Below are 24,469 nucleotides of genomic sequence, written 5' to 3'. Positions count from 1 at the left end.
TTCCCTAAATGTCCCCCTCAAGGATTGAACTCACAACCTTAGGTTTAACAGGCCAATGCTCAAACCACTGAGCTATCCCTCCCCCCTGATTGCTTGCTATAAATACAACAGAGTGATAAATACCAGAGAGAGAGGGGAATTATTTAAATTAAGGCACAAGAACAAATGGATAAAAAATGGCTGTCAACAAGTTTAGGCTTGAAATTAGATGAAATTAGATGGAACAGCCTTCTAAGAGGATCAGTAGGGGCAAAAATAACATAGCTGGTTTCAAGACTGAGCTTCATAAATTTATGGAGGGGATGGTATGAGGAGATGGCCACATGCCAGTGTAGGCAATCTGCAACGGCTAGTAGCAAATATCCCAAATGGTCATAGATGGGAAACTAGATGGGGAGGGCTCTGAGTTACTACAATGAATTCTTTCCCAGGTGTCTGGTTCGTGGGTTTTGCTGACATGCTCAGGGTCTAACTAATTGCCATATTTGGGGTTGGGAATGAATTTTCCCCCAGGTCAGATTGGCAGAGACCCTGAGGGGTCTTTGCCTTCTTCTGCAGTCTGTGGCATGGGTCACTTGCTGGTTTAAACTAGAGTAAATGGTGGATTCTTTGTAACCCGAAGTCTTTAAGAACTGAATTGAGGAATTCAGTAACTCATTCACAGGTTATGGGTCTATTACAGGAGTGAAAGGGTGAGGTGCTGTGGCCTGCAATGTGCCAGAGATCAGAATAGATGATCACAATGGTCCCTTCTGGTTTTAAAGTCTATGACTCTATGCAACACACAGCACTAGTTGCATCACAGTGCTGTGCCAAAGCACCACCAAATTCAGGAAAAGTGCTGTATGGTGTTTGTAGACCTGACAAAAATCTTTAACACTGTTAGTCACAAGGGTCTCTGGCAGATCTTGCACAAAGTTAGATGCCCACACAAATTCATCACCATCATGCACTTATTCCATGACAGCATGCTAGCTCAAGTGCTGGAAAATGGTGCTTCATCTGAGCCTCTCTTTGTCACAAACTGCATTAAGCATGTGTTGTTTGAGTCTCATCTGTAACATCAAGTGGTTGGACAGGACACCAAATATTAAAAGTCCTGGACCAGTGCTACATGACTAGCATTGAATCCCTAATCATACAGATGCAACTTCGCTGGGCTGGTCATCTAGTACATATGGATGATCTGCAACTCTCCAAAGCCATATTTTATGTATAGTTGAAAATAGGAGCACATGCTCTGGGAGGCCAATGAAAACGAATGCTGCAGATAGATCAAGCGGCCAATCCAGTAATAGTAGAGACTCCTTTTCTAAAGGAAAATCGGCTGGTTTTGGACTTAACCAATGAAATCTTATGGCAAGCGCACGGCTGGACGGAGGGTGCTCTGACAGTGGGATACATTCTGAGAATATGTGCTGCAAAAGCAGAAGAGGAAATTACCATATATACTCATTCATTAGCCTGTTCGTTTATAAGCCAACCCCCCAAGATGGTTAGGTAAAAATAGCAAAAACTGTATGACCCTTTCATAAGCCGACCCCATGTTTCAGGGGTTGACAAACTTTGGCTCCTGGCCCATTAGGGTAAGCCGCTAGCAGGCTTGGATGTTTTGTTTACCTGGAGCGTTCACAGGCACGGAGCCCCTCAGCTCCCAGTGTCTGCGGTTTGCTGTTCCCAGCCAATGGGAGCTGTGGGAAGTGGTGCGCCACTTCCTGCAGCTCCCATTGGCTGGGAACGGCGAACCACGCCACAGGGAGCCAAGGGGCTCCATACCTGCAGACGCTCCAGGTAAACAAAATGACAGTGTATTAGATATTCAATTCAATGATTCCATAGAGTTTTAAATCATCAAATTTTGGTATAGACCCATTTATAAGCCGACCCCTGCTCTTTGATGGTTCACTTTTTAACCAAAAATATTTGACTTATGAACGAGTATATACGGTAATCTAGATCGGCAGGATATGTGGGTAAAAGAGTTCCCTGATGTATAGATTAAAAATAAACCAGAATGTGGTAGAATTGAGGCATGTGTTAAAATTGTGGGGGATAAAGTACCACCACTGAAACAGTATAAATACCCCCATACAAGTGGAGGCAGGTGTTGGAAAGATAATTGAATCATTAGAACAACAGGGAGTAATTGAAAAGGGAAATTTGGCATACAACTGCCCAATTTGGCCCAGATTAAAGGCCTCAGGAGACTGGAGATTGACAGTAGATTTTAGACAAATGAACAAAGCCACTTCCCCTATGGCACCGATAGTAGCAGATTTGCCTCAAGTGATGGCAAGGATACAGGGGATCCTTAAATGGTTCTCTGTAATAGACTTGGAAAACTGTTTCTTTGCCATTCCATTGCACCCTGATTCCCGGGCCTGCTTTGCATTTAAAGGACAACAATATCTGTTTAAAAGAATACCCCAGGGATTGCATAATGCCCCGGACATTGCACACCAACACGTGGTGGAGATGTTGGACCAGTTATTTAAGAGGACTGGGAGAATGTCACCTTATATGTGGATGATATATTGGTTTGGGGAGATACTGAGGGGGAGGTAAGTGAACGCACTAGAGAGGTGCTAAAACTTATTCAGAAGATGGGCTTTAAGGTTAATAGAGAGAAAGCCCAATCGGTACAAAGGAAGGTAGCTTATTTAGGGGTAACCCTGGGAGAACAGGGAATTCAAGTGGATCAACAAATGGTGAAATCACTGATGAATCTGCCAAGACCAGAGGACCTCCATGTGACGTTCCCCTCTAGTGTAATCTGGACCGGTGACCTGCTAGGTTACTCCAATACTTGACTCTGGGAGCCAGCCTTACCCTGTTCTGCTCTGAGAACCCCACTCCTGGGCTGTTCATGCACAGCCTCTAGCATGTAAGTTGCTCCTTGGATTGTGCAACCAAATGACACTAGCCAATATCTCTGGTCCCAGACACAACCCTAGGAACCTCCGTCTTGCAGTGTCCAGTTATGCCCACTGGACACTGCAAGCTTATAGGAGTTCATCAGTTTAACAAAGAAATTGATATGCACTGGGGTTGTTATCCCAAGGGGAGTTTCTGACATGCTTCAAACCAAACGCACTGCTTCAGGTAGAATAAACAAACAAATTTATTAACTACAAAGCAGGGTGGATAAAAATCAATGATTTAAAAAAATGGATTTTTTTATTTAAATCAGATTTTTTTAATAAAATGCTGTTTGAGGAAAAAAAATCAATCTAAAGATAGTTTTAATTAAGATATATCTTTGAGCTATAATGTCTCATCGTGGAATAGGGATTATAAATGCTAATTCTATAGTATGAGACAATATATTCATGTAATGTTTAAGAAGTTTTGTGAATGAGTTCGAATAGTTCATGGATTAGGGATCCAATCTTATGAGGTCCCAGGGGCTTCTGTATAGATTATTTAGGTTAATCTTTCTATCTACCCAATGGGACTCAGTCTAGAAGATACCATCAGAAATGCTTAGTTTTGCAGTTCTCAAACTGTGGATTTGTATCTTCAGAGATAACATGCTTGTTAACAGCAAACAATGTTTTTAAATAAATAAATAATATACAGAGGTGAGAAATAACAGACCTCAACCCTATTGTCCCTCTGCACATTTGTGTACACAGAGTCAATTCCTTACCTCTCTCTAAAAGTGCAAAGTTTCAAAAAGTTCAATATAAGTTATATATAAGTTGAATATAAGATTGTTGGGGGCAGAATAGATCTGGACAACGAGAAGAAGTCTGAAGATAAATGTGAGAAGGGAGAGACAGGCAATAGAAACAAAAGTAAAACTGTTTGAGCTGCATATTCCAGAAGTCTTGAGGTCTGAGTGTAGCCTTCATTGATTTGAGATCTTCCATACCATTCTCTTACTAGAAGGGAAAACCTATAATGGCAACAGACCGAAAAAGAGACCCAGTTTGGGAATATTTTAATGAAGTTCCTCTCCCTGTGGGTAAAGACAGGCATGCATGCAAAATGCAAACAGTGCAACAAAGAAATGCAAGGCCTGCTTGCCCGAATGAAACAACATCATGAGAAGTGTTCCTGCTCAGGAGGAAGCTGCGTTGAAGATGATGAAACATGTCTGAACATGCAGGATCTTCAGGTTGGTAAACTTCTTTATTTCATACTTCTTTCTTAAGGACTGCCCGTCTTCCTTCTGGACTATTCTTGAATTCTCATGTTTGAGCAAAAAATATAGTTGTTACTCTATAGTACCATCATTTTAGATGTAGATGTGATAAAAAAAATAAATAGCTGAAATAGGAAGATCTTCCCTTTACAATTTTACTTTGAAAGTAGTACTGTCAGTGAATGCAATGAGTAATACTAAATGAGCAGTATGATAATAACAATTAAATAACTGCATTGACTTATTTTGTTTAGAAGAATCCATCCTCAACATACAGGATTCTGGACTATCCACCTTCAAGATCACCATCATTTTCTATAGTTTCAGAAAAAAGAAGAACAGGAGTACTTGTGGCACCTTAGAGACTAACAAATTTATTAGAGCATAAGCTTTCGTGGACTACAGCCCACTTCTTCGGATGCATATAGAATGGAACATATATTGAGGAGATATATATACACACATACAGAGAGCATAAACAGGTGGGAGTTGTCTTACCAACTCTGAGAGGCCAATTAATTAAGAGAAAAAAAACTTTTGAAGTGATAATCAAGCTAGCCGAGTACAGACAGTTTGATAATAAGTGTGAGAGTACTTACAAGGGGAGATAGAGTCAATGTTTGTAATGGCTCAGCCATTCCCAGTCCTTATTCAAATCGGAGTTGATTGTGTCTACTCTACTTGCGCTACATTGATGACATCTTCATCATCTGGACCCATGGAAAAGAAGCCCTTGAGGAATTTCACCATGATTTCAATAATTTCCATCCCACCATCAACCTCAGCCTAGATCAATCCACACAAGCGGTCCATTTCCTGGACACTACTGTGCTAATAAGCGATGGTCACATCAATACCACCCTATACCGGAAACCTACTGACCGCTACACTTACCTACATGCCTCCAGCTTCCATCCAGGACACACCACACGATCCATTGTCTACAGCCAAGCTCTAAGATATAACCGCATTTGCTCCAATCCCTCGGATAGAGACAAGCACCTACAAGATCTCTATCAAGCATTCTTAAAACTACAATACCCACCTGCTGAAGTGAAAAAACAGATTGACAGAGCTAGACGAGTACCCAGAAGTCACCTCCTACAAGACAGGCCCAACAAAGAAAATAACAGAACACCACTAGCTGTCACCTTCAGCCCCCAACTAAAACCTCTCCAGCGCATCATCAGAGATTTACAACCTATCCTGAAAGATGATCCTTTACTCTCACAGATCTTGGGAGACAGACCTGTCCTCGCTTACAGACAACCCCCCAACCTAAAGCAAATACTCACCAGCAACCACACATCACTGAACAAAACCACTAACCCAGGAACCTATCCTTGTAACAAACCCCGATGCCAACTCTGTCCACATATCTATTCAAGTGACATCATCATAGGACCTAATCACATCAGCCATACCATCAGGGGCTCGTTCACCTGCACATCTACCAATGTGATATATGCCATCATGTGCCAGCAATGCCCCTCTGCCATGTACATTGGCCAAACCGGACAGTCTCTACGCAAAAGAATTAATGGACACAAATCTGACATCAGGAATCAAAATACTCAAAAACCAGTGGGAGAACACTTTAACCTGTCTGGTCATTCAGTGACAGACCTGCGGGTGGCTATATTACAACAGAAAAACTTCAAAAACAGACTCCAAAGAGAGACTGGTGAGCTAGAATTGATATGCAAACTAGACACAATCAACTCCGGTTTGAATAAGGACTGGGAATGGCTGAGCCATTACAAACATTGACTCTATCTCCCCTTGTAAGTACTCTCACACTTATTATCAAACTGTCTGTACTCGGCTAGCTTGATTATCACTTCAAAAGTTTTTTTTCTCTTAATTAATTGGCCTCTCAGAGTTGGTAAGACAACTCCCACCTGTTTATGCTCTCTGTATGTGTGTATATATATCTCCTCAATATATGTTCCATTCTATATGCATCCGAAGAAGTGGGCTGTAGTCCACGAAAGCTTATGCTCTAATAAATTTGTTAGTCTCTAAGGTGCCACAAGTACTCCTGTTCTTTTTGCGGATACAGACTAACACGGCTGTTACTCTGAAACCTATAGTTTCAGAGTTATCTGCCAATGATAAGCAACAGAGGGTCCTGTGGCACCTTTGAGACTAACAGAAGTACTGGGAGCATAAGCTTTCGTGGGTAAGAACCTCACTTCTTCAGATGCAAGTAATGGAAATCTCCAGAGGCAGGTATATATCAGTGTGGAGATAACGAGGTTAGTTCAATCAGGGAGGGTGAGGTGCTCTGCTAGCAGTTGAGGTGTGAACACCAAGGGAGGAGAAACTGTTTCTGTAGTTGGATAGCCATTCACAGTCTTTGTTTAATCCTGATCTGATGGTGTCAAATTTGCAAATGAACTGGAGCTCAGCAGTTTCTCTTTGGAGTCTGGTCCTGAAGTTTTTTTGCTGTAAGATGGCAACCTTTACATCTGCTATTGTGTGGCCAGGAAGGTTGAAGTGTTCTCCTACAGGTTTTTGTATATTGCCATTCCTGATATCTGACTTGTGTCCATTTATCCTCTTGCGGAGTGACTGTCCAGTTTGGCCAATGTACATAGCAGAGGGGCATTGCTGGCATATGATGGCATATATAACATTGGTGGACGTGCAGGTGAATGAGCCGGTGATGTTGTAGCTGATCTGGTTAGGTCCAGTGATGGTGTTGCTGGTGTAGATATGTGGGCAGAGTTGGCATCGAGGTTTGTTGCATGGGTTGGTTCCTGAGTTAGAGTTGTTATGGTGCGGTGCGTGGTTGCTGGTGAGAATATGCTTAAGGTTGGCAGGTTGTCTGTGGGCGAGGACTGGCCTGCCTCCCAAGGTCTGTGAAAGTGAGGGATCATTGTCCAGGATGGGTTGTAGATCACTGATGATGCGTTGGAGAGGTTTAAGCTGAGGACTGTAGGTGATGGCCAGTGGAGTTCTGTTGGTTTCTCTTCTGGGCCTGTCTTGTAGCAGGAGGCTTCTGGGTACACGTCTGGCTCTGTTGATTTGTTTCTTTATTTCCTTGTGTGGGTATCGTAGTTTTGAGAATGCTTGGTGAAGATCTTGTAGGTGTTGGTCTCTGTCTGAGGGGTTGGAGCAGATGCGATTGTACCTCAGTGCTTGGCTGTAGACGATGGATCGTGTGGTGTGACCGGGGTGGAAGCTGGAGGCATGAAGGTAGGCGTAGCGGTCGGTGGGTTTTCGGTATAGGGTGGTGTTAATGTGGCCATCGCTTATTTGTACGGTGGTGTCCAGGAAGTGGACCTCCCGTGTAGATTGGTCCAGGCTGAGGTTGATGGTGGGGTGGAAGCTGTTGAAAGCATGGTGGAATTCTTCCAGGGCCTCCTTCCCATGGGTCCAGATGATGAAGATGTCATCAATATAGCATAGGTAGAGAAGGGGCATGAGTGGACGGGAGCTGAGGAAGCGTTGTTCCAGGTCAGCCATAAAAATGTTGGCATATTGTGGGGCCATGCGGGTGCCCATAGCGGTGCCACTGGTCTGGAGGTATATATTGTCACCAAATTTGAAATAATTGTGCGTGAGGATAAAGTCACAGAGCTCAGCAATAAGTTGTGCTGTGTCATCATCAGGGATACTGTTCCTGACAGCTTGTATTCCATCTGTATGTGGGATGTTTGTGTAGAGAGCCTCTACATCCATGGTGGCTAGGGTAGTGTTTTCTGGGAGGTCACCAATGCATTGTAGTTTCCTCAGGAAATCTGTGGTGTCACGGAGATAGCTGGGAGTGCTGGTGGCGTAGGGTCTGAGTAGGGAGTCCACATATCCAGACAGTCCTTCAGTGAGAGTGCCAATGCCCGAGATGATGGGGCGTCCAGGATTTCCAGGTTTGTGGATCTTAGGTAGTAGATAGAATAACCCCGGTCGGGGCTCTAAGGGTATGTTGATTTGTTCCTGTGTTAGTGTAGGGAGTGTCCTGAGTAGATGGTGTAGTTTCTTAGTGTATTCCTCAGTGGGATCTGAGGAAAGCGGCCTGTAGAATTGGGTATTGGAGAGTTGTCTGGCAGCCTCCTTCTGGTAGTCAGACCTGTTCATGATGACAACAGCACCTCCTTTATCAGCCTCTTTGATGATAATGTCAGGGTGGTTTCTGAGGCTGTGGATGGCATTGCGTTCTGCACGACTTAGGTTATGAGGCAAGCGATGTTGTTTTTCCACAATTTCTGCCTGTGCACGTCGGCGGAAGCATTCTATGTATAGGTCCAGACTGTCATTTCGACCCTCAGGAGGAGTCCATGTGGAGTTCTTCTTCCTGTGTTGTTGGTGGGAGGGTATCTGTGTATCAGTGCGCTGTTCAGTGTTATCATGAAAGTATTCTTTGAGTCGGAGGCGGCGAAAGTAGGCTTCCAGATCACCACAGAACTGTATCATGTTTGTGGGGGTGCTGGGGCAAAAGGAGAGTCCCCGAGATAGGACAGACTCTTCTGCTGGGTTGAGTGTGTAGCTGGATAAATTGACGATATTGCTGGGTGAGTTAGGGGTACCCCTGTTGTGGCCCCATGTGGCAGGTAGGATTTTAGACAGCTTACGGTCCTTTTTCCTTTGTAGAGAGGTGAAGTGTGTAATGTAGATCTCCTGTCTTATTTTAGTAAAGTCCGTTTGTGTGGAGGGTTGGTTATTTATGAGAGTCTCCAGGTTGGAGAGCTCTTTCTTGATGTTTTTCTGTTTGCTGTATAGGATGCTGATCAGGTGGTTCCTCAGTTTCTTTGATAACGTCTGGCATAATCTCTGAGAGTGAGAGATTATGCCAGACGTTATCAAAGAAACTGAGGAACCACCTGATCAGCATCCTATACAGCAAACAGAAAAACATCAAGAAAGAGCTCTCCAACCTGGAGACTCTCATAAATAACCAACCCTCCACACAAACGGACTTTACTAAAATAAGACAGGAGATCTACATTACACACTTCACCTCTCTACAAAGGAAAAAGGACCGTAAGCTGTCTAAAATCCTACCTGCCACATGGGGCCACAACAGGGGTACCCCTAACTCACCCAGCAATATCGTCAATTTATCCAGCTACACACTCAACCCAGCAGAAGAGTCTGTCCTATCTCGGGGACTCTCCTTTTGCCCCAGCACCCCCACAAACATGATACAGTTCTGTGGTGATCTGGAAGCCTACTTTCGCCGCCTCCGACTCAAAGAATACTTTCATGATAACACTGAACAGCGCACTGATACACAGATACCCTCCCACCAACAACACAGGAAGAAGAACTCCACATGGACTCCTCCTGAGGGTCGAAATGACAGTCTGGACCTATACATAGAATGCTTCCGCCGACGTGCACAGGCAGAAATTGTGGAAAAACAACATCGCTTGCCTCATAACCTAAGTCGTGCAGAACGCAATGCCATCCACAGCCTCAGAAACCACCCTGACATTATCATCAAAGAGGCTGATAAAGGAGGTGCTGTTGTCATCATGAACAGGTCTGACTACCAGAAGGAGGCTGCCAGACAACTCTCCAATACCCAATTCTACAGGCCGCTTTCCTCAGATCCCACTGAGGAATACACTAAGAAACTACACCATCTACTCAGGACACTCCCTACACTAACACAGGAACAAATCAACATACCCTTAGAGCCCCGACCGGGGTTATTCTATCTACTACCTAAGATCCACAAACCTGGAAATCCTGGACGCCCCATCATCTCGGGCATTGGCACTCTCACTGAAGGACTGTCTGGATATGTGGACTCCCTACTCAGACCCTACGCCACCAGCACTCCCAGCTATCTCCGTGACACCACAGATTTCCTGAGGAAACTACAATGCATTGGTGACCTCCCAGAAAACACTACCCTAGCCACCATGGATGTAGAGGCTCTCTACACAAACATCCCACATACAGATGGAATACAAGCTGTCAGGAACAGTATCCCTGATGATGACACAGCACAACTTATTGCTGAGCTCTGTGACTTTATCCTCACGCACAATTATTTCAAATTTGGTGACAATATATACCTCCAGACCAGTGGCACCGCTATGGGCACCCGCATGGCCCCACAATATGCCAACATTTTTATGGCTGACCTGGAACAACGCTTCCTCAGCTCCCGTCCACTCATGCCCCTTCTCTACCTACGCTATATTGATGACATCTTCATCATCTGGACCCATGGGAAGGAGGCCCTGGAAGAATTCCACCATGCTTTCAACAGCTTCCACCCCACCATCAACCTCAGCCTGGACCAATCTACACGGGAGGTCCACTTCCTGGACACCACCGTACAAATAAGCGATGGCCACATTAACACCACCCTATACCGAAAACCCACCGACCGCTACGCCTACCTTCATGCCTCCAGCTTCCACCCCGGTCACACCACACGATCCATCGTCTACAGCCAAGCACTGAGGTACAATCGCATCTGCTCCAACCCCTCAGACAGAGACCAACACCTACAAGATCTTCACCAAGCATTCTCAAAACTACGATACCCACACAAGGAAATAAAGAAACAAATCAACAGAGCCAGACGTGTACCCAGAAGCCTCCTGCTACAAGACAGGCCCAGAAGAGAAACCAACAGAACTCCACTGGCCATCACCTACAGTCCTCAGCTTAAACCTCTCCAACGCATCATCAGTGATCTACAACCCATCCTGGACAATGATCCCTCACTTTCACAGACCTTGGGAGGCAGGCCAGTCCTCGCCCACAGACAACCTGCCAACCTTAAGCATATTCTCACCAGCAACCACGCACCGCACCATAACAACTCTAACTCAGGAACCAACCCATGCAACAAACCTCGATGCCAACTCTGCCCACATATCTACACCAGCAACACCATCACTGGACCTAACCAGATCAGCTACAACATCACCGGCTCATTCACCTGCACGTCCACCAATGTTATATATGCCATCATATGCCAGCAATGCCCCTCTGCTATGTACATTGGCCAAACTGGACAGTCACTCCGCAAGAGGATAAATGGACACAAGTCAGATATCAGGAATGGCAATATACAAAAACCTGTAGGAGAACACTTCAACCTTCCTGGCCACACAATAGCAGATGTAAAGGTTGCCATCTTACAGCAAAAAAACTTCAGGACCAGACTCCAAAGAGAAACTGCTGAGCTCCAGTTCATTTGCAAATTTGACACCATCAGATCAGGATTAAACAAAGACTGTGAATGGCTATCCAACTACAGAAACAGTTTCTCCTCCCTTGGTGTTCACACCTCAACTGCTAGCAGAGCACCTCACCCTCCCTGATTGAACTAACCTCGTTATCTCCACATTGATATATACCTGCCTCTGGAGATTTCCATTACTTGCATCTGAAGAAGTGAGGTTCTTACCCACGAAAACTTATGCTCCCAGTACTTCTGTTAGTCTCAAAGGTGCCACAGGACCCTCTGTTGCTTTTTACAGATTCAGACTAACACGGCTACCCCTCTGATACCTGCCAATGATAGTGTTTCAGTCACATCATGTATATCACAGACCAACAGTATATCACCTGTAGCAAAAAGAAAAAAAAATCTCCATCATCTAGAAACAACCATAGATAAGTTTGTGATAAGAACCAGCAGATTACAAAAAGAGGTAATAGATGAAAAAATTGCCTGGTTTGTTTATACAACAAACTCTCCTTTCCATATGACTGAGGACCCACACTTTATTAACGTGGTTCAATCATTAAGACCAGGATACAGTCCACCCAACAGAGAAGATGTCACAGGCAAATTGCTGGATAAAGTGTATGAAAGAGAAATTGAGCAGTGTGCAAAAGGGTAAAATTCTTAACCCTGAGTCTTGATGAGTGGAGCAATGTCCACAATGATCCTGTTGTATGTCAACAGAAGAAGGGAATGTCTTCCTTACAGAAACAACTGATACATCAGGAAACGCACACAAAGCAGAATACTTACAAGAAGTAGCAGTAAAAGCTATAACAAACTGAGAAAAATAATTCAGATGTCTAGTACACAGCTTGGTCACAAACAATGCTGCAAATGTATCCAAGATGAGAAGAAATTATTTAGAAGAGAGTCCCAAGATAATAACATATGGTTGCAGTGCTCATTTAATGCACCTCCTAGCCAAAGACTTCAGTGTTCCAAAAATAAAGGCTAATGTTGTTGAAACTGCAAAATACTTCCATAACAGCCACTTTGCAGCAGCTGCTCTGAAAAAAGAGGGAGGAACCAAGCAAACTCTGCCACAAGACGTGCGATGGAACTTAGTAGTGGACTTTTTTGCACACTATATCAAGAACTGGCCTAATCTGATGACAATTTGTGAACAAAATTGTGGAAAAAAAATAGATGGCACTGTCACAGCCAAAGTTCTCAACATTGGGCTTAAGAGAAATGTTGAACACATGCTGCGTACCCTGAAGCCAGTTTCTGTAGCCTTGAACAAAATGCAGGGAAATAGCTGTTTTATTGCTGACGCTGTTGAAATTTGGAAGGAACTGAGTGAGATCGTAAAAAGAGAAATATGCAATGACAGAGTTAAATTATAAGCATTAAAAAAACAAATGGGAGAAGCACTATCTCCAGCTCATTTTCTTGCAAATATTCTCAATACCCAGTACCAAGGTCAAACCTTAAGTGCTGAAGAAGATATGGATATCCAGCAATCATCCCTCCATAATGCCAACTATAATAAACTTCAGAGCTAAGGGTGAGCCATTCGAGAAATATATGTTTGCTGATGATGTTTTAAAGAAAGTCACACCAGTGAACTGGTGGATGTCACTTAAGCACTTCGGTTCAGAGACTGTTGAAGTGATAATCTCACTTTTAAACAGCAGTAGCTTCTTCTGCCCATGTAGAAAGAATATTTTTTTCCTTTGGACCAATTCATTCCAAATTGAGAAATTGTTTGGGACCTGAAAAAGCAGGATAGCTTGTTTTTCTTTTCCAGATTATGAACAAACAGGAAAATGAAGGTGAAGACGACTCAGTTAGCTGCAGAGGCCAATATTTTAAGTTTCTCACATTGACCTGGCTGACACAGTCGATCTAATTTTTTTTTTTAATATTTCATTTAACTATTTTAGTTAAAACAATTTTAACAAAAACAAACCTGATTTTAAAAAACTTGAATGTTCAACTAAATTCAAAAATTCATCTGCTTGTTTTGTTAAAATATTATATGTTTGCTGTTGAATAAAAAAATCCAGAATACATAACATTGTTGTTTTAGTTAAATAAAACAATTTAAATGTCTGTCTCATGATGTTCGCCTCCTAATACAACATAGCAAGAAAATCCTCCAAATATTAATGATTAACCTGTTGAACTGGAGATAGTTCACCTCCCAATGACTTCATAAATATCTGCTTCAATTACCTTTGGTAAATGAAATTACCAATCATTCATTTTCTGATACAGCTGTGAAACTAATCTGAAAAGTTTTCAAAATAAATCACTTTAAAAATGTATAGTGTGTACCTTCTAAAAATGAAACCTACATCTATCTCTGAGTTGTGAAGAATGTGTATTAAGCTTATAACAACCAACAAGAATGCACTTTTCTGTAGAAATCCATGATTAAATCGAGTCTTCCTCACTAGTGATTTAAATCAATTTGATTTAAATTAAATCCACCCTGGTCCTTAGTGATTTGTTAGAACAGAAGAATGGAACAGTGGATTGCCTTAAACATTTATATGGATTCAGATTTTGTAGTAGAAGGATTGTTGTATAGGATTAGTCCAAAAGGAGGACTGGAAGCAAATTTATTATTGATTAAAAAGGAATCCAGGGAAACTGAAGGTACAACGTATTAGAAGAGGCCATCAAAAGCGAGAGGGGAGCAAGAAATTTTGGAATGATAAGGCTGATGCCTTGGCCAAAACAGCAGCAAAGGAGCCTTTGGGAGTTGCGATAGTTACTAGAGCGCAGGCTATAGTGCAGGAGATTAAGCCAGAGGAGAAATGGGGAAACTGGAGTGTAAAGGGGGTATGCAGTGAACAAAAAGACAGGAGAGGTAAAGTGGGTACCCGAAAAAACCCAAAGGGAAGAAATCATTAATGTCTGCCACTCCATGGCACATCAAGGAATAAAGAACACATTTTTTAAGGTAAAACAAATCAGAATTTGGCCTAGAGTACGGGAGGATGTAGAGAGATTTGTTAACAATTGTATAACATTCATGACAAACAGCAATAAAACACCTAGTGCAGGGCCATTATTACATCAGAGAATTGTAGGGCCATGGAATAGAATACAAATGGACTATATTGATAAGTTGCTGAAAACTTCTAGGGGAAATCAGTATCTGTTGGTGGTGGTAGATTCCTTTTCCGGATGGGTGGAGGCGATTCATACCCGGAACCATACTGCAGAGACTATGGGAAGTTGTTTTTAGCAGGTATGGAACTCCGGGAGTGATTGATTCGGATAACAGGCAGCATTTTGTGGGGGAAGTAGTTAAAAGTTTATTGAAGGCTTTAGGAACAAAGCAGCAGTTACACACTCCTTACCATCCTCAATCATCAGGATCATAGAGAGAATGAATCAAACAATTAAGTAGGCTCTGTAAAAGATAGTACAAGAGGCAAGTAAAGGATGAGAAATTACCATTGGTGTTGGCGGCAATTCGAAGTAGTGATTGGTTAGGTACAGGGTACCAGACATACCAAATTCTTTATGGAAGGCCTATAGACTGTGGAGCCCTCTACTATACCCAGGAGAAGGGGAAGTAGAGGAAGTGTCAGTTACCCAATGGGTTAAAGTGTTACTGACTGAACTTAAGAAAATGGAATTTAGACTAACAGATGCAATTTGGAAAGCAAAAGAATATGTGGACTCATAGGCCACTCAGGATACAAAATTGTGGAACACTGGGGATAAGGTGATGTATCTGAGGTTGACACCAAAAGATCATATTTTGGAATCAAAATGGGTTGGACCATTTTCAATTATGAATAAAATTTCCTCCATTGTAGTGCAAATTAATAAGGACGAAAAGGGGAAATGGGTACACACCTAGCAATTAAAGTTATGGCCCAAAGATTAGATAACCTTTTCATTTGTTTTACAGAGATAAAAGGGAAATGTCCAACTGCACAGGAGGATATCCCAACCAGATCCTGGATTAGGAGTGTGGACACGGTACTAACATTTTTGCAATTGGCTTGCTACTTATGCTTGCTTTACTTTGTATTATTTGTCTGGTTGAAAGTTTGTGCTGTGTGAATTACATTTTAGGTAGAAGAATACCAGAGCTCAAGCAAAGACAGAAGAGTTTAGCAAAGGCTTAGCAAAGGCGCTTGGGGTAGTATAGTGAGAGGCACTGGACAATATTCTTCAGAATAATGGCCAAGACCTCAACACAAGAGGGGTGCAAAAGTGGAACTAGACAAAAGAAAAGTTTTCAAGGAATGAAGATTGATTTTAAAGTAAAAGTTCTAACACTATCAGAAATTCCAATGATTAGGGGAAAATGGGAAAGTCAATGGCACCCTGAAGGGTGGGGATATGGCTTCTGGTTTTTATGTATTGTGAGTATTTGGGGAAGCTTAGGGGTACAAGGATACACACATGGGAGCACCTCTAATGTGCAGGTATGGATTAAAGAGGAAAATATGTTCAACTACCCATGGGACACAATGGGGAAAATGGGACCAAACAAAACCAGATGTGAGGGGAAACCTTTTGAGGTGAAATTTGAAATATGGTAGGGAAATGGTAAGAATTTGACATGGGAATATTAAAAACCAAAGGACGTGGAGAAGCAAGGGAGGTATTTTTATATTATAAAAGGGTGGCTGGTTGATGTTTAAATTTAGTTATAATGAAAATAACCCAAATATAAACATCCTGAATTGCACTTTTTGGAATTTAATGTAACTACCCTGGATGTGATTCACGAAAAAGAATGGATTAATGTCCATGTGGGATGGAATAAGTCAGGGGTAGGCAACCTATGGCACACGTGCTGAAAGCGGCACACGAGCTGATTTTCAGTGGCACTCACACTGCCCGGGTCCTGGCCACCGGTCGGGGGGCTCTGCATTTTAATTTAATTTTAAAGGAAACTTCTTAAACATTTTAAAAACCTTATTTACTTTACATACAACAATAGTTTAGTTATATATTATAGACTTATAGAAAGAGACCTTCCAAAAACGTTAAAATGTATGACTGGCACACAAAACCTTAAATTAGAGTGAATAAATGAAGAGTCGGCACACCACTTCTGAAAGGTTGCCAACCCCTGGAATAAGTCAACGTCTCTCAAAGCGTGGCTGTATGACGTTATGGTAAATTCTTCCATAATGGTAAAATTAAGCTGTTTCAGGAGAATTGATAGAGGAATATACTTTTGGGGATATGGTCAGTATTTTGTGTTTCTTAATCAAACACCAGTAAATAAAACCACACCAAGAATCACGGCAGATGAACATCCATATAGAAGGGGGGAAGTAATTGAAGCCCCAACTATTGTGGACCAAACCATCTGGCTGGAGGAATTGCAATTAAATGTGAGTGCACAACATTCAGAGAGTGTATGCCATATGCCTTGCTTCTATTACTAGCATGGCAACAACAATGGGGAGAGGGAGCTAAAAGTAGTAAGAGAGGTATAGGAGAATATCTTGTGGGTGTCATTGGTGCTGGGGACGGGGTGTTGAATTTGTTTGATATTGAGACGTTATGAGGGAAAATGTCAACTTTGTGTGAGATTTTCGGAGTCATACAGATGCATATAAAAAATTTGGCATATTACACTGCTCTGTAGCCAAAATGCTTCTGAAATAAATGTAGTCAAACTTTACTAATTCTGGGTCACTGAGAACGAAAATGATGCTTAAAATTGTTGATTGGCTCTAGTTTTCAAGATATGCTATTGGGTCAGTATATACGACCCTTGACTTGGGAATGGCGGAGGATAAGTGAGTTATAAAGGGAAGGGATCTCAATTTAAACCAGAAATGACTAAAATACATCTTTGACTGGATCTATGAATAAATCTATGACTAGGTTTGGACAGTTCTTGCTTTTTAGGCAAAACAATGAATGATGCAATCTGAAGCTGGTATTGCATCATACATGATATGAATTGCATCATACATGATATGAATTGCATCATGTTATTCCTAGAAGTCATGGATGATGTAATCATAACGAAGCTTACATCACTCTGCTGAACAAATTGCCCTATATCAGCTCTAGAAATCATACAGTGTCGTGCTCTTATTTGTCAGTGTTTGATTTTGCAAAGGGACACATTTCTGTTTAGCCAAAGTGAGGAGAGATGCCTCGTACTTGTGTGAACAGTGCAGATAACTTCTGCTATGTTTGTGGTGAAGTGACTTTTGCATCACAAAAGCACAGTATCACCACTATGGTTAAGAAAGCCTATCACCTTTATTTTGGCTGCAAAATTGGAGATCAGGACAAGACGTGGCCCCCACACATATGCTGCAACACTTGTGCAACAAATCTTCGCCAGTGGTTGAACAGGAAAAGGAAATCTATGCCTTTTGCAGTGCCAATGATTTGGAGAGAGCCAACAGATCATACCAGCAATTGTTACTTCTGCATGGTGCCTCCAGTTGGGAAAGGTGTGTCAAAGAAGAAAAAGTGGACTGTGCATTAACCAAACATTCCATCAGCTATACACCCAGTACCCCACGGAGAAGGACTGCCAGTTCCTGATGCACCAGAATCATTCTCATTTGAGTCAGACGAGGAAGAGGAAGAGGATGAAACTTCTGGTCCTGAACCATCAATGTCACAGGACCCACATTTTCTCCCATCCTCCTCCTCTGAACCACACCTCATAACACAAGGTGAACTGAATGACCTTGTCAGGGATTTCGAATTACCCAAGAGTAAGGCAGAGCTGTTGGGCTCCAGACTACAGCAGTGGAATCTCCTGGCAGGTGATGTTAGGGTTTCCATGTTCCGTGACCGTCAAAAGGATCTTGTTCCATTCTTCTTCATGGAAGGTGATCTTGTAGCCTGCAACAACATCGATGGTGTGATGGCAGCCCTCAACATCATTCACGATCCAGATGAGTGGAGACTATTCATTGATTCATCGAAGACGAGTCTTAAAGCTGTTTTACTGCCTAATGGCAATGTTTTGCCATCAATTCCAGTTGGTCATGTAGTCCATATGAAGGAAACCTATGACAACATGAAACAACTTTTGAGGTACATAAACTATGACCAACATCAGTGGCAGCTTTGTGGTGATCTGAAGGTTGTTGCTCTCTTGCTTGGTCTGCAGACTGGATACACAAAGTACTGCTGTTTTCTCTGTGAATGGGATAGTCGTGCAAGAGATTCCCACTACATCAAGAAAGATTGGCCACTCCGACAGTCATTGGAGCCTGGGAGGAAAAGTGTTCACCATCCACCATTTGTTGAATCAAGGAAGATTTTGTTACCACCCTTACACATCAAGCTGGGTCTGATGAAGAACTTTGTCAAGGCCATTGACAAAACACAAGCAGCTTTCAAGTACCTCCGTGGAAAATTTCCAAGGTTAAGTGAAGCTAAGATAAAGGAAGGTGTCTTTGTTGGTCCTCAGATTCGTGAACTTCGAGATGATGCATTTGACCATGCACTGCGTGGCAAGGAAAAGATGGCATGGAAAGCCTTCCAGTTAGTGGCAATAAATTCTCTCAGAAACAACAAGGCAGACAACTACAGGTTGTTGGTGGAAAATCTCCTCAAGGCATACAAAAGCCTTGGTTGCAACATGTCACTAAAGATACATTTTTTGCACTCTCATCTAGATTTTTTTCCACCAAACTGCGGAGCAGTGAGCGATGAGCACGGCGAGCGATTTCACCAGGACATTGCAACAATGGAGAAACGCTATCAGGGCAAATGGAGCCCATCAATGCTTGCAGACTATTGCTGGACAGTGACAAGAGATGCTCCATTTAATGAATACAAGAGACAAGCCAAGAAGCGCTGAGTAGACACTGAATAGGACTAAACTATGTACAGAATAGTTTTTTGCCTTTTGTTTCATAATACATTTTATTTATATAACCCTTTTGCTGATTTTTAAAGTGTTACATAAACAGGACAGGTGAAATATTATCATGTAAAGCAACCATAAACACATGAAAAGACCTAGGTTTACAATTTATGATTAAAACTCTACTATCTACACAATATACATAGACATACAATGTAAAAACTTAAATATCTTAGAAACACTAGCCAATCAGTTGTTTTAATTATCATATTTGAATTCAGCACATCAAAATACATAATAAATAGCACATTTTATCTCTGAAACAGACGACTTCTCAAAAATTGTAGACCAGTGTTATCGGAGCAAGGAAAAAGGAATGTAGTGCTCCAATTAAAACAAATACAAGCCTTGGAAATGTCTCTAAATGTGAGAAATTAATAACAAAACTGCACTAGCAATACGATGTGTACAGATGCAAGCTTATGGGATACAGTATATAGAGAGGATAGTCAATCTACTGAGTAAGGGCAATGGCCCTTTGAATGGTTCAAAGATTCCCATATATGGAAACAACAAATTATAGGATGGAAGAAACATGTTGGGTTTAATTGGAATCAAACCACTCTAAGAGGGGATTGGAAGGGCAGGATGCTATTACATAATACAGGGGAAGGGGGGGGAGAAAGAGCAGCAGTGGCCTGGGTGCTGCCGAAGATTATTAAGGCAAATAGAAATAAGTGGAACACATCTGATCCAGGAAGGGGGGGGGGCTATAAATTGGTGGAATTCACAAAACATTGTGAGGACTGGGGGCAAAATAAATGGGTGTGCCCACAGCTAACTTGCTCCTTAGAGGGATGTTATCTAAACCATTCAAGTGGACAATGTTTTTAGCCCCTAATGACACAAGAGTGTTTGATTTAGGCAATGGGTGTATTTGTGTGGTAACCACTGAAAAATATATATTTTGGAGAAATATGACAGAAAAAGGTCCAACTGAGTCATGCAAATTTAATGTAATGGAGGTTATTATTGAAGGGACTTTTTATCGGGGACCCTTATTTTTAAAAAAGGAAATCGTCTGGGAATCAAAAGATGTGGACTGATCCTTTGATCTAGGGGTACATTGGGAACAATAGGAGGAATTGGTTGATAAAAGTGAAAGAATAAAGTAATATGCAAAGGATCTGTCTAAATCTGCCCAACTAGGAAAGGTAAGTATCTTGTTGCCTAATGGTCAAATACTGGGAAAACAAGGGAAGAATTGACAGTCCACCATTGGTACGATGTCTTTAAAGGATGGTCTCCCAGTGCCACAGCCCTCCTGGCATTGCATCCTATTGTTATATTGTTCATGTTAATGATTCTATTAACCTTTGTCATGCTGTGTTTGTATTGTCAAATAAGAAAACAATAAGGAATTTTGAATCAGGAAATATATAAAGCTGAGCTGCTTGAAAAATTATACAAGTGATACAATAATCAATGTTATTAATCATGTATCAAAAGAGGGACTGTTGGAATATATCAGAGGTAGGCAACCTATGGCACGCGTGCCAAAGGTGGCACACGAGCTGATTTTCAGTGGCACTCACACTGCCCGGGTCCTGGCCACCAGTCCGGGGGGCTCTGCATTTTAAATAAAGCTTCTTAAACATTTTTAAAACCTTATTTACTTTACATACAACAGTAGTTTAGTTATATATTATAGACTTCTAGAAAGAGACCTTCTAAAAACATTAAAATGTATTACTGGCACACGAAACCTTAAATTAGAGCGAATAAATGAAGACTCGGCACACCACTTCTGAAAGGTTGCCGACCCCTGGGATATATAGTAGTATATGCTGTAATACGCTATAGGCCATTGAGGCCTAGTATGAATGCTGTGTGCTTGACATGAGTACGTGAGGTATGTGTTGGCAACTGAAGTGAGGATTTAAGGTTATAAGCAGTAAAGGACTGGTTGGTGTTAAGGAAGTTTGTCATGTCCATAAGAGGAAATGGAATGTCTTGGATTATGGTGGCCTGCCTGGAACAATTTTCCCGGAGTTATGGGTGAAAGGCTTAGGAAACAGAGACAACGAGCTGATGACGCAACGGACTGGTCTATAAATAGTTGCCTGACATTTCTGAAATTTGGAGTCAGACATCATCCAGAACCCTGATAAAGCAGGTGTGCGGAGTGCCCACTCTCCACACCTTGTGATCGGACTGAATTTCGACTGGCCATCGGGACTTCGTTCTGAACGAGGTATGAATGTGGAGCAAGTGGGGTTTATATTGTAATCAATAAAAAGTATTTAGAGTATTATATACCAACACTGTGTCCGGTATCTGCCTACTCCCCCATTTCATAGAAAGACCTCTATTGTGAGCCTAACTAATGATTATAAAGAAACATGCAGCTGGCATAAGTATCATATAACTTGCTATGCAAGGGATAGTAGTCCTCCTAACCTTTCCTTTTCCAAAGAACAAATATTGACAGCAATGAGGCTTTATATGAGGCAACAACATTTAGAAACTGAAATTTCTGTTAGTGAAGTGGGAATCCAGAGGAGTCACTGGCAGATCACTGAAATTACAGGGACAATTTTCAAAAGAACTTATGTGACTTAGGAGCCCAACTTCCCTTGGATTTGGGTTCCTAACTCACATAAGCACTTTTGAACATTTTAATAAAATCTTAGGATTTAAGGTATTTTTTATTACATGGGAAAGTTTTATGGATACTAATAGTCTTAATTATACATCTCCTTAATAGCTACAAAAGTACATCTACCTTGATCTTTCAGCTAGGAATTTACATGTACCCATAATTAAAGTCACAAATGTAAATAAGAGTGATCAGGTGTTTCAAAGAGTCCCACACACCTGCATATCCTCAGCATTACATCACTCAACTATTTCAAACACTGTCAAATCTGCCCCCGGGAATCTCATGCTTACAATTTTACACAGCCCACATCAGACACCTTGGTTGAAACACCTTACAAGTAGACATTAACTTGCAAATGATTATTTTCACTTATCTCCCACCTAGTCAGAAGAAAATATCTGCTTCCAATTCTGTCAGGCATTCACAGCCAAAAACTATCACCTGAATCACTCAGAATCTGAAATATTCAGCATTCAAATACTTGTTCTGCCACCGGTCACCACCTCATGAAGATCCCACTATGGTACAACCCTCACAGCTATGACATTTCTATGCAAGTGGAACTAACCTGGGTCAGGAAATCCATGGCCTCGGTGGTGGGGGGAGGAATCTAGATGGAAACTGTACCTCCATGAAGGTCTAAGCCAGTGGCTCTCAAACTTTTTTTTACTGGTGACCCCTTTCACATAACAAGTCTCTGAGTGCGACCCCCGTTATAAATTAAAAACACTTTTATAAATTTAACAGCATTATAAATGCTGGAGGCAAAGCGGGGTTTGGGGTGGAGGCTGACAGCTCGCGACCCTCCATGTAATAACCTTGCGACCCCCTGAGGGGTCCCGACCCCCAGTTTGAGAACCCCTGGTAAGCTTTTCCCTTATATAAGCTTCCCATTCTTTCTCTACAGTCCTCAGATCACTACAACCATCCACTGATTAGCCAGCAGTGTCACTGTTAAAGGACAAGGATGCTAACCTGTCATGAACGTGGAAGATGAGGATGCAACCTCAAGGCTTCGAGCATGCAAGACAGCCTGAAATTTGAACTATTTGGCAGCACATGATGTTTCCTGAGAACACCAACCTGACTGTTTCCCATGATTCCTAAAAACACCAAAGGTGATCTGGTGTTAGAGCAATCTTACTTGCTACCTCCTGAGTCAAAAATCTCAGGCTGAAAATCTGAGAAATAAAAGAAGCAATTACCTCAGTGAGATGGGGGTTGGGGTTGAATCCACACTGGTTGCAGACCTTGTTGTGACACTGTGTACAAGTGTTGAAGTTTGGCTGATTAGGAGAGGAGGTGAGTTCTGTTGTCTTGCATATAGGACAGAGAGTGCTGCTTGGAAGGGGTGCGATTTGTGGGACAGAATAAGGTGAGGTAGGGGTGCTGCCTCGATCTGGTGATACAGAGGGAGATCGTCCTGATCTTTGAATTCTGGTGTCCACCTGGAGTGTCCTCCTAGGTCCATCTGCTTGTTGGCTGGCGTGACCATGGCTCAGCATCTCTCTTGTGCTTTCATGGGTCTGGGCAGACTGTTTAAGGGATGGGGAAGCTGATCTCTCTCCAACTGGGAGATCCGATTGAGCCGGTCTTCTTGGTGTGCTGAAATATCATAACAAACAACATGTATGTAAACCAAGTTTTAGAGGATTCGATGATTACATCCAAATCTGAAAATGCAATACATAACAAAAATGGCAAACTTTCATATATCAAGGCCACTGGAGATATAATGAAACAATCTTAGAGGGTGCTGAATTCCTTCAACTCTGGCAATTTAAGACACTCAGTACCCTGCAGGATGAGATCAAAGTAAATTTCACATACTTTAAACCTTTTCTGTATACTTGGGTTACACACATATAATTGGGTTACTCTTTGTCTTCTAAGAAGAATCTCGGGGGTATCACCACATTGTTTCATGGAAAACATCATGAGAAGTACACAGCAGACTGCCAGGAAAGGGCTTAGCACTTTTCCAACATCAGTTGATGAATTCACACTGCAGCACTGGCTTTAGTTTCCAGGAACACTAATTGCCTGGCCATTCCTGCTGAGCTGATAGTTGGGTGAGTGCTGACTATCTCCTCACAACTGACTTTTGCAACACCTTGTGACGAAGTGGGGGGTTTTCTTGTTTTCTGTGGGGTTTCAATGGTTTGCATGTGGAGGGGGTGGGACTCAGTTTCCCTGGGTGTTACTGGTTTAACAAGGTGAGGGGAGAGGGAGTTTGTTGTTGCAGAGGACCGGAGAGGGAACTTGGGACCCCAGCCAATGGCCTGGAGGATGGATACCCCAGCGACTGGTGACCTGGCGACCCAGCTCAGGAGTTGCAGCCGGTTCTGGCCAGTGGGAGAACAATGGGCTGCAGTGAGAGGACCCAGTGACCTAACCAGCCAGTTCCAGCCAGAGGACAGAAGCGAGGAGAGGAGGCCCCAGTTTATGACCCTGTTTACCTGGAGAGAAGACAATGGACAGAGGCGGGGCTTGGGGCCCAGGATAGCAGATGCCCAGCTGGGAGCAGGGGGGCTCTGGGCTGGGGAGGGGAAGCAGGCAGAGCCCACCTGGATGCGGGGAGATGGGGGTGTGCTGGCTGAGGGGGGCCAGGCCTGAGGTCCTGAGAGTTTCCTGTGCTGTGTTCCACTCTCAATAAACCCTCCTGTTTTACGCTGGCTAAGAGTCACT

General features: G+C 42.4%; 1 protein-coding gene across 2 annotated transcripts in view; it reads right to left on the bottom strand.

Annotated features, from left to right (window-relative positions):
* Positions 1–24,469, bottom strand: part of BSN (bassoon presynaptic cytomatrix protein) — a 463,393-nt gene that overhangs the window by 431,382 nt on the left and 7,542 nt on the right. For both annotated transcript variants that reach the window (XM_065551446.1, XM_065551445.1), the window contains exon 2: positions 22,987–23,386. In XM_065551446.1, the coding sequence (XP_065407518.1) occupies positions 22,987–23,386 (400 nt within the window). The remainder of the gene's footprint in view (positions 1–22,986; positions 23,387–24,469) is intronic.

Source organism: Chrysemys picta, chromosome 7, assembly GCF_011386835.1.
Source record: "Chrysemys picta bellii isolate R12L10 chromosome 7, ASM1138683v2, whole genome shotgun sequence".
Taxonomy (NCBI): Eukaryota; Metazoa; Chordata; order Testudines; family Emydidae; genus Chrysemys; species Chrysemys picta.
The sequence above is the reverse complement of the archived record's forward strand: the minus strand, read 5'-3'. Positions and strand labels throughout refer to the sequence as shown.